The 11,634-nt window shown below is 33.3% G+C and overlaps 1 protein-coding gene across 1 annotated transcript; it reads right to left on the bottom strand.

Annotated features, from left to right (window-relative positions):
* Positions 1-2,880: 2,880 nt before the first annotated feature.
* On the bottom strand, positions 2,881-9,108 carry LOC101213139 (LRR receptor-like serine/threonine-protein kinase ERL1). The gene is made up of 27 exons (XM_004149580.3): positions 8,838-9,108; positions 8,399-8,537; positions 8,177-8,248; positions 8,008-8,079; positions 7,857-7,928; positions 7,699-7,770; positions 7,491-7,562; positions 7,322-7,393; positions 7,157-7,228; positions 6,993-7,061; positions 6,814-6,885; positions 6,635-6,706; positions 6,466-6,537; positions 6,310-6,381; positions 6,105-6,176; positions 5,945-6,016; positions 5,799-5,870; positions 5,615-5,686; positions 5,475-5,546; positions 5,311-5,382; positions 5,136-5,207; positions 4,986-5,057; positions 4,822-4,895; positions 4,623-4,745; positions 4,201-4,539; positions 3,718-4,088; positions 2,881-3,618 (listed from the first exon to the last, which is right to left on the bottom strand). The coding sequence occupies exons 1-27, from the start codon at positions 8,956-8,958 to the stop codon at positions 3,238-3,240; spliced, it is 2,985 nt and encodes a 994-aa protein (XP_004149628.2). The 5' UTR covers positions 8,959-9,108; the 3' UTR covers positions 2,881-3,237.
* Between the last annotated feature and the right edge of the window lie 2,526 nt (positions 9,109-11,634).

The raw sequence follows: 11,634 nt of genomic DNA on the forward strand, positions 1-11,634 counted from the left end.
CTTATTAACCATTAATATTATTTCCTTATTAAGCATTAACATAGCTATGATGCATATTGTGATCGTTAGGGATAATTGATATTGATGGTTATGAATGAGATGTATAAGATATGAATGATTAAGATACATTATGATTGAGATATGACATTTATGATATGCTACATGTATAGGCTATGGTGTTTTGTTAGTTTCGTACCCAATGTTCCTCGGAATCACTACCGATATATGTTTTATGAGCGGTTCAATATGGTCACTTACAACTCAATTCTTTTTAAGTGTTCCTTTTGGCCATCGAAGACCTGTTTCTCTTAGGTGTTTCTTTGGGTCACCCAAAGACGAGTTTGTGTTTCCTTCGAGATCACTAGATAGTGTGTGTTCCACCCCTAATGGAAAGTTAACATCGGACCCCAATGGAAAGTTAGCTGGAAAATTAAGGTGGTTCACTGCGAAAGTTTAGGTGCTTCTGCGTTTATGTTTTTAGTATTTTGATTTATAGTATTTTATTTAAAATTTCAAAACTCATGTTTTGATATTTTCTATTATTTTAAATAGGTCTCGAATTAAAATTTGATATTTTACTTTTATTTCTACTTAATTTATATTTATAAACGAGTATACGAGGCTTTTATCGAAAGACTTAGTATCTTCTTTTATTATTTATTTTCTTTCGAGAAAATTTTGGTTTAATTTAATAGTAATGACATCTTCTTAGTATAAGAGTCCTTACAAGAAAGCTAACTAAGATTGAAAAAAATGGAAGATAATCATAAGACAATTGAATAGTAATAAAAAAACTGTCTGAAAAAATAGAAGGTAATTAGACGACAACTTTATATCAATTAAATTTCATGTGCACTTTTGAATTTCAATTCTTCTCTTAAATTGGGTTGGGTCCTAGTTTTTCTACTTTTTTTAAAAAAGATAGAAATTTAGGCTATAGACCTAATTTTTTTAAAAATGTTTTTGTCAACTTTGGAAATGCCCGTAAAAGTAATTAATTTTTTATTAGTAATCTGAGCCTAATTAAACAAATTAATACACTTATATGAACAATTAATTTCAAGGAAAATTGCAAGTAATTTTAAGAAATGAAAAGTAATAGCAAATCAATTACAAACTTGAACCGCACAAACGATAGAGAAATTGACGTGTTTTGTGTAGATATTGATACTCGATCTCAGGTATATCATGCCCCAAAATGCCCCAATATGAAAGAACATGATCGTGTAGATACTCTCGACCGGAATAGGTCTAAGATAACCCCAAGATCCTTCAAATTCCTTTTCACCTTCAATCTCGATCAGAATAGGTCCGAGATAGTCCCAAGATCCTTCAAATTTTGTTTCTTTACGTTTAATCTCGGTCGGATTCGAGCCCAAGATTAGTCCTGAGATCATTCAACTTTTCTTTTTTACCTTCAATCTCAACCAGACTTAAGCCCTAGAGTGCCCAAGAATCTTTAAATATTCTTCTTTGTTCCCAGTCTCGCTCGAAAACTTTCCCAAGTTGGTATGAGTTTCATCTTAAAGACTACTCTGTCCTTCAACTCGACCAAGAAAGCTCCAAGATATGTTTCAGGATGAAAGATTTCTGCCTTTAGTTATTCGCTATTGGGCCTTAATTCCACTGGGATGGCCTGGGATTAATAAATCTCAAAGAAGATAAAAATCGTAAGGGCATATATGAAATTTATGAAAATATGATCGTGTGTCAAGGGCTTTTCTTGTTTTGTTATACAAGCCGTAATATTTTTGGGTTTTGTTACATGCAAATTACTCTAAAAGAAATCCTCGATACAAATAAAAGAATGGGCTGTGGTTTTCTTAAAAATACAAAAAAACTGGTAATTTACACTATATAGAACAATTTTGAAAATGAAAAAAGCTTATAGGCCCACAATGAAAAATACCAAAAATGTCTCAGTCAACATGCAATTAATCGGTCATAGACCCGAGTGTAATTTTTCTTTTAAACAATCATGTTAGGCGATCGTGTAAAAAATGATACACGATTGTGTAGGTAGTATCAACATCAGTCACACGTGCGCGTGTAATTCTTCTTCTAAACAATCATATGATATGCGTTCATGTAGGAAATGATACACGATCATGTAGAAAATTATACATGATAATGTAGTTCTTTTTAATGATGGAAAAATGCTTCAAATCAAAACAAACGTTTAAATGATATCAATGTGATATTTAAATTATCTTGTTCTTTTGAAATAAGAGCTATAAGAAAGAAAGAAAAAGAAGATGAATAAAAATAGAAGAAAAAAAATTGGGAGTGAGATAGAGAAATTTATTATAAATCGCAAAGAAGAAGAAAAAGAATGACGAATCGTCCGCAATAACAAGAACAAATCTGAAATTTATGAAAAATTCAACTTTTAATTTTGTTATACGATCATAAATATTTAAATGTGACGTGCAAACAAAAGCAACCCAAATCTATAAGGCCTAACAGTTAGGTAAAAACTTCTCCAACCTAAATTTGTTCTACAACCCAACCAACAAAAATCAATGCAAATAGGGGCATAAAGGTAAAATGATTAGTTCATAAATTATATACATGCATGTTCAAAAGTAAGTTAAAACTTTTCGGTTGGTCTCAATCTCAACCTCAAAATCAACATCTCTACATTTCAACCTCAATAAAAAACACCGACGAATTTAGTTTAATATTTTTAAGTAGTTTAGTAGTAATTATGCTTGAATTTTAATTTTTTTCCTTATAATTCTACCGAATATTTAGATCTTCAATTTTACATAAAATTAAAATTGCCTTCTATTTTTTAATTTACTATGTATTAAGATGGTTAGGAGACCATAGATGTGGAAGTAAAAATAAAACCCTAATAAAATGGTGCTAAATAAAAACTTCACAACTCACAAACTAAAATTTATTATTACTTAAAAATACTAACAAAAAGCAGCGATATAGGTACGAATGGGAAAGAGTGTAATGAAGTGTAAGGAGTTTGAGTTTGTTCATACAAATATTTCATATTTTTGACATTATACTGAATACACAATCCATTCTACAGCTGCATAAAGAAAAAACTTAGTATCTAAATATATAACTAAACCGCAGCTAATCTTTTCCATTCTCCCTACCACAATATGAAGCTTTGGAAAACAAAACAAAACTACACAATTCTTTTTTCTTTGCTATCACTCCATCCACCTAACCCCCCTTTTCCTTCTGTATGCATTCTTAAGAGCAACGGTTAATCTGTTATTGATTCAAACTGTGTTGTTCGGACATAACTTCCCCAAACTGAACAAACCACCGAGCATCCGAAGTATTCACGTCTGACTTCTGCTGCTCCTCCTGCCCTCCTTTCGCGTTTCGATTCTGACCCTTTTCAATCACGTATTGTGCGTAATCCAACGTTTTCGTGGGGAATGAAGTTTGTTTCACAGTAGGTCGTGGTGGCTGGAGGGAGATCAAGACTCGTGAAACTTCATGCATGGTTGGCCTTTCGGAGGGATTGTGTTTTGTGCAGAGGAGAGCGAGCTGGAACGTTTTTCTAACATGGGCTAAATCAATGCAGGTGACTGAAACCTCGGGATCAACAGCTTCCATCACAGTATTACTATTGATCTTGGACAATATCTGGCAGTTCGTAGAGATGAGAAGAATAAATTCAGATTCAAGCAAAAAAAAAAAAAAAAGGAAGTAATTTATGTTAGAAGTGATTTGATATGAACAAACCAGCTGATGCAAATTGGATTCATCATCCACAGCTTTCTTCCCAGTCAGTAGTTCCAGAAGAACAATGCCGAAGCTATAAACATCAGACTTTTCGTTAAGCCGGGAGGTCCGAGCATACTCTGGATCAATGTACCCAATTGTTCCAAGCACATAAGTCGATGCATGTGTTTTGGCAGTTGGGATACATTTGGCAATCCCGAAATCAGAAAGATGAGCCTCAAAGTTTTCATCCAGTAGAATATTTGAAGACTTGACATCCCGGTGAATGATTCGGGGGTTACAATCATGGTGAAGATACGCAAGCCCTTGAGCAGCTCCAACTGCAATCTTTAGACGCGCTTCCCAATCTAGTTTAACCTTCTTACCCGTCCCTATGGATTAGTGAAGCAAAACATGATCGTCAATATTATCCAACTTTCTGTTGAAAAAAATAAAATAGTCGGACTAAAAGAGAGCAATTCAAGTTGAAAGAGTAATGCTAACCGTGAAGAAGATCCCAGAGTGAACCATTTTCCATGTAGTCATAGAAGAGGAGATTCCCACAGGGAGATAGTGAATAACCATGAAGGCTAACAAGATTTCTATGTCGGATACTACCAATAGTTCCGAGTTCAGTCTCAAACTCCCGAAAATTGTGTGCATAGTGATTGTAAAGTCGCTTAATTGCAATAGGTCGGGAATTTTTCAATAAACATTTGTACACAGTGCTCGAAGCTCCGTAACCAATAATGTATTTCTCGCTTAGATTCTCAGTACTTCTCATAATGTCCTCGAAGGTGTGAATAGCCATATCCATATGAAGTACCACAAGATTTGGAGGACCTGAATTGCAAAAATAAGGAATGGTGCATCATTCACTAAATACAAATAACTCATAAATGAAAAGTTGTAGAAATAATACTTGCCTTGCCCAGTCTTGCCAGAACCCTTCACCAATTGCTTCGATTTGTAAACGGCAATCATAACCATTGACAACAGTATTATGAATCCAAATGACATACAAACAACCACTGTCCGAGACAACATTGCTGCAAGTTACATGAACTTCATCAGGACGATCAGTTTATGATCTAGAATATGCCATAAGAGAGTTTTTCAAAGTACCTCGAGATTTCTCCATGTAGGGCCCACAGATCGAACCCAGCCAGTTTCCACACAGCAGCGGATTACCAATAAAGCTGATGTGAAAAATTATCAACCATCAAATGAAGAACAGAAGCTCAACAAGCACAATAGCACTTCAATCAAATAAAACTCATTTCTTATACCTATTTGGTTCGAAGCGAGAGAAATTTTTCATGGGAGGTAAGATACCAGATAAGTTGTTGTATGACAAGTTCCTGCAGAAGTATAAAGAAAGGAAATACATTAGAACCAAGCACTAAGAAATTATTGATAAAGGATAAAACAGAACTTACAAATTGGCAAGACTAAAGCAATTAGTCAGCCGATCAGGTATTTTCCCTTGAAAATGGTTATTGTTCAAAATGCTGCAAAGAAAACAAAACTATATGTAAATATATATATATATGTACTAATAGAAGGGATTTAAAGGGGAAGGAAATAACACTATATGAGTATCGGCAAACATACAGGGAGATAATATTCTGCAGTAGACCCAACTCCATGGGTATGCTACCCGAAAGGTTGTTGAATGACATATCACTATCAAAACAGACAAGTACAAAAAGTTTAAAAAGACAAAATCACTAGACTATCATAATACTTGAATTAAACTCACAATTAACAACCCTTACATCATCTGAACACTTCGAAGATTCCCAAATTCTGCTGGCAATGGCCCAACAAGTTGGTTATTGCTCAAGTTGCTGCAAGTGGTTCTACATCAGAAACATTACTCAAAGCTTGAACTCTATCAATAATTGAGGTGTCTTACAGGCTAAGAAGGTGCTCCAAATCACCGATAGAAGCAGGAACAGGACCCAAGAAGTGATTACAAGATAGATCCCTGGATGAAACACAAAAAAAAACCAACTGAAAAAACAACTTTGGAAACAACAAAAACAAAACACCTACCATGAAGAAGACAGTGAAGGATCAAAGTTTTTATGTAAACTTACAATGTATCAAGGTTTACTATCCGTCCCAGCTCAACAGGTATCCTGCCTTTGAAGTTGTTAGCTGAAAGGTTCCTGTAAAAGAAATTTATTCAATGAACCATCTCCCAATTTAAATCTTACATGAACTCGAGCTCCAAAAAACTTACAAATAAGTCAAGCTCTCCAGATTTTGGAAACCCAAAGGGATTGATCCGTTAAGATTGTTTCCATGAACATTGCTTTCAAGAATAAAAACGGAATCAACATATAAGCATACAAAAGATGCAACTTCATGAAATTTCAACGGAAGGCAGTAGGATATCTTACAATTGATTCAATGCAGTGCAAGAACTGATGTTGTGAGGGATAGGTCCTTCAAGATAATTATTAGCAAGATTTCTGGATCATAGCAAAGAAATATTTGCATCAAAAGTTTGAAAAATATATTGTAGACAAAAAGGCAGTTATATTATTCACTGTTGTGAGAGAATCGAAACATTGAACGATCAGAAACTAAAAAAATGTAACTCACAGTTCAAACAACTGATCCAGCTTCCCGAGTTCAGAAGGAATTGTACCAACCAACTGGTTATCATTTAGTTGCCTGCGTAAAGAATTGATTTTAATTGCTAAAGTTGTCTAATAAGTACACAAAAAAAATGTTGAGTTAGAAGCAACACAAACATACAAGTAGCTAAGCTTCGACATATTGCCCAGCTCGGGAGGAATTGGCCCAGTCAACTTGTTTCCATGCAGATACCTAAATCGAGAGAAATGGACTGTGAGGCACGTTACAACTTACAAAAATCTCGAGTTTGCTTTTTTTCCTTTTGCAACATTCAGAAAGAAAAACTCACAATTTTCCTGTGTAGGACAAGTTGCCAAGTATTGGTGGTATTGGACCGTCAAGCTCATTCTCACTCAAATCCCTGATCCATGGAATAAAATAAAAATGAACTGATCGAACATACCGATAATTTCTTATGTTTATCAACAAAACCACGAGACTAGAAAATGCATTTGAAACTTCACTTACAGAACGGCAAGGGCCTGCATCAATCCAATGACATCGGGAATCTTACCAGTTAACCTATTTCCCTGTAACGATCTAACAAGGAGAATATACAACTGATCAAAACTGTAGGTTAAACTGAGAGAAACCAACTCATGGAGTTCCAATGTGACTAAAATCACAAGAGTTCAAAGGAATCTTACAAAGTGGCCACTTGTAGAAATCCAATGTTGTATGGAATCTCTCCTGAGATCTGATTGTAAGATATATCCCTGAGATAAACAAGCAATGCCAATAAAGGTATCACAACTGGTTCATGTGAAGAAAAACAAACATACATCACAGTAAAAACCACTCTAAAACTTACAGAATTTCAAAACTGGTACAGTTGCCTATGCTATCAGGTATCGAGCCAGTCAAATTGTTGCCCCTTACATCGCTGAAGATAAGACAAGCACACAGGCACGACAGTTAAATAACCATGAAGAAATAGGCCCCCAAACTAACGAAGGTGACTATAATCCGCACTTACAAATACCACAAGCCAGTCAATTGACACATATCCGAGGACAACGATCCTGTCAAAAAGTTCCCTCGTAATCCACTGGTAGCAATATAACAAAATGAAAGTTAGAACTACCGATGGAATGGTCATCCATTAGCTTCGATGTCAAAGAAAGCGTAAGTGAAGAGATATTTACAGATATTGCAGTACTTCATTCCAATAGATTAATCTAGGTATCTCCCCAGTAAGCTGGTTTCTAGCAAGATCGCTGCAACCAGTCAAATCAGAAAACAAAAACAAAAAATTATTCCCAGAAATGCATCATAATATCCAATGCTATGGAGTCTGTACTCAGTATAACAAAACTCGTAGGAGAACCACAAGTAAGGGAGTGAAGAAATTACAGAGTTTTCAGATTGGGAATCTGTGTTAAGGTCGAAGGGATCGGACCGGTCAATTGATTGTTCTTCATATTCCTGCAATAGAGGGAAAGACTTCAACATCCAGAAAGCTATAGTTTAAAGAAATGTTTGGCAAACAAAAAGACAACTCTAAAACATACAGAAACTCGAGCTGCTTCAGCTTTGAAACCGTGAAGGGGATGTCTCCATAGAGCAAATTATCAGACAAATCCCTGTATTAAGATAGCTCGAGTAATGCTGTAAAATTATGCCACTTTCAACGAAGTAAAAGTTAAGGAAGAGAAATCTTACAAATGGACAAGAAGACCACAGTTACCAATCTCATCAGGGATTTGGCCCGTCAGTTTATTCCCTTGAAAATCACTACCATAACACAAAGCAACAGTGAACACCAAGAAGCAAATACGTTAAGCTAACAAACAAGCAAAAAGAGTATTAAACAGAACTGATTACAGCATACATTGACTGTAAGTTCCTCAAATCTCCAATGGATGGTGAAATCTCCCCACCCAGATTCAAGTTGGATAAGTTCCTTCATACCCAGAAAAGAAAAGGGGAAACAAAAAATAACCCATCAATAAAACATTGAGCAAATAGCTCCCAAGGCTGTTGGTTGCTATATCATTGGCGGAAAGAGGAAATTCAAGGAGAAAAACAAAAACGAAGAGAGACGAAAACTCACAGAGCAGCAACTGAAAGGCTAACATTGTCACAGAAAACCCCACGCCATGAACAGAAATCATGGTTATGATCATCATCCCAGTCAAGCAACACATTAGCTACATTGCTAAACGAGGCTTTGATTGACATAAGCGCTCGTCCTATAGAAAACAGCAAAGTAATACAAAACAAAACAAGATTAGCAACACATACCAAAAGCTAAATAAAATATTCAAAAAGTCGAATAAAGAGAAGAACATTGAAGGATAATAAAAAAAAGAAAAAAAGAAACAGAAAACAGAAAATCCGAAGCCCGAGAGTGGACGACACGATCATAAGCATGCATTCGCCCAAGAACGAGGTGTGTTAGTAAAATGGAAACCAAGAAAGTGGGAAAAGCTTAAAAATGAGGAAGGTTTAAGTTAAAATGACAAACAGAGGAATGAAGAAAAGGAGAAGACCTTCATTGTGGGGAAGTGAATAAACAGGGGATGAATATAGCAGTGGAGGAGAAGAAAGGAAGAAGAGGAGGAGGAGGACCATATGGAGATTCGGCCATGGGAGGAAGGGGATGAGCTTCATTTGTGAAAGAAACCCAGAAGGGAAGTGGAAGAAGAGGAAGAAGGCAGAGCAGAGTAAATGCAAATAAAACAGAGAGAGAGAAAGAAGAACAGGGTTTTGTTGTGAGAAATTTATGATGAGAGAGATTGGGACATTGGACAGAGTGAGTTTTTGTGTGTTAAGAATTGCTTCCAATAGTTAATCAAAATGAGCTCACACGTAATTGGTTTAACTTTCTTCCCTCAACTTAGTTTGGGACTTTGGATCCACACTCTATAATTATTAAACTAAAAACCTTATAAATATGTTAGTTTGAGGCAAAGAATTAGTTATGAAGTCAAAAAAACAAAAAAATCTTGATAAATGTACAACCTTCCTTTTCAGTTGGTGGAAGGAGGCATTTTGAATGCAAGCAGGTTATTATAGGTTATTTTAATGGAATAGTTGCAAATTTAACAATTAAATTTAAAATAATTAATTAATCTCTATTCATTAATTATCAGTCATTACATTAAAGACTAACAGTTGCACTCTTTTTACTGTAGATATATTTTTGTGCATTAAATACAATCAATCAACAGTGCAATGACCCTTCACAAATTGCTTGTAAGTACCGTTAGGCCAAAAATTATCATTTTGCCCTTGCAGTTACATTTAACTTCTTAAGTACCATTGATTCCTCTAATGAACAATAAGTTATAGTCTCACTATAACTAAACACCTCTCGAGCCAAGAGAGGGTGCATCACCACATTGTTCAAACCTTGGAATAAGTCTTTAAGAGATAAATTTCTCTACTTACTCTACCTATAGAGAAGGAGTGAATATCTTCTTGTGTAGCTAGGTTCCCAGCTACCTAATTTGATGAATCTTCGAAATGGTAAGCATATTGAATTGGTGACATAGATCACTCCCACCCATGCAAATCAAATGACTGTCTTTATAGACAGAAGTTCACAACTCATTTATTATACTTTTTTTTTGTTAATCGTGCCCCCTACATATGATTTCTGGATACGCTTTGTAACACTTTAGAATAATTGTAACAACTGCAAAATAGGTCGTATTCGTAGTATCGCCCGGATAAGATATCCAACTTTATCCATCTACAGACCATTTAGATTATCACTTAAACATGATTCATTTGTATGTCTCCACATATATGTTTAGGTTACATAACACATTAGTTTATTGGTTTTGTGGTTTAATGCAGCTAAATGTCAAATAAAATAAAATAAAATATTTTATTAGATAAATAAAAGGAAAATTACATCAGGTGACAAAAACCTTTAGAAAAAAAAAATAGTTTATGATAATTCTTTTTTGCATATTGCGAATATAGCAAATATGACAAGTAAGTACTGATATCAGACAACTATCAAACAACTATCAGCTGGCTGTTGGAGGGTTATCAACTTTTAAATTTGCTACTTTTGTAATTTAGAAAATGTGGAGGAGTTTGGGAGAAATGTTGGGTTATAGAAATGTTAGTGTTATGATAAAACTAGTGTTATAATAGTATGTGTTTAGAGGAAGGGTTATGTACGAAGGGTTATGAGGTGGTTACCATAAGATGTGTTTGGGAGAGGGTTATCTAGATATTGTTATGAAATTTATTTCTTTTATACAATTTTTTTAAATTTCATATATTTAATCTACCAAATTTTCCTATTTTTGTATAAAGAAAATTCAGAAATTTCTTTAAATGTGATGTCCATTTTTAACATTTTTTACGTAATTGTTACGTGCAAATAAATTATTAATTTTTATTATAAATTCATATTCTAACTCTAATACACAAATTTCGTATATTTAATTTACCAAATGATCATAGTTTTTGGAAAACAATTTGTCTTACTTTCTTTAATTACGACGTGGAATTTTTAACATTTTTTAAAAGTAATGTTGAATAAATTACTGTTTTTCCTTTTAAACATAAAATATTATCAATTTTTTTCTTACCTAAACATTTTATTTTTTTTTCTCTTTTTAAAGAAAAGATTGTTGTTCCCAACAAAAATGATAAAAAAAATTATAATGAATTAACCAAAGATATAAATATAAGGAAGAAGAAAAAGAAAAAAACAAGTATAATTTGGTAAAAATTTTAGATTCAAAATTGAATTCAAATAAATCTTAAATCAAATGTCGCCGTTAAACTCAATTTTTTAAAGTCAATAAATCTTCTTAAAAGTATTTTTTAAAGTTTAAATACTTTTTAAAATATTTGTTATACATTTTTTAGGTTATTTAAGGATTTAAAAGTTATTTAATTTAATATTAAACCGTCTAAATTGTTTTCTTTTGATTTTTATAAATTTAATAAAATTTATTTTTTTAAGAAAGTCATTTAACTTAAATTTATCAGAAATAGTTTAGATAGCGTTAGATTAGTTTTAAAATAAGATATTTGAAAACAAATAAAAGACATGAAATAATAAAATTAAAAAAAACAAGTTAAATATGAGAACTAAAGGCGTAAATTAATCATAATTAATATTTAATTAAAATTAATTTCGTAAATAAAATAAATTAAAAACAATATTATTTTTAAGGTTATTAAATTAATTAAAAATAAATGACATTCGATAAATAAAAGAGTAAAATTTTAAAAAATAAATAAAATAAGGGGTTGAAGAGGTAAGGTTACGAGGATTAAGAAAGAAGATAGAGGAAAGAGAGGTTATGATAAACCTAA

This window comes from Cucumis sativus, chromosome 5 (genome assembly GCF_000004075.3).
Source record: "Cucumis sativus cultivar 9930 chromosome 5, Cucumber_9930_V3, whole genome shotgun sequence".
NCBI lineage: Eukaryota > Viridiplantae > Streptophyta > Magnoliopsida > Cucurbitales > Cucurbitaceae > Cucumis > Cucumis sativus.

Excerpts from the sequence above, each read along its gene's own strand:
- LOC101213139 (XM_004149580.3), bottom strand. The coding sequence starts at position 8,958 with ATGAAGCTCATCCCCTTCCTCCCATGGCCGAATCTCCATATGGTCCTC. Across the intron at positions 6,538-6,634 it reads TTGTCCTACACAGGAAAATT|GTATCTGCATGGAAACAAGT; the intron begins GTGAGTTTTTCT and ends CTCTCGATTTAG. Across the intron at positions 5,208-5,310 it reads CTGCAGAATATTATCTCCCT|CATTTTGAACAATAACCATT; the intron begins GTATGTTTGCCG and ends TTTTCTTTGCAG.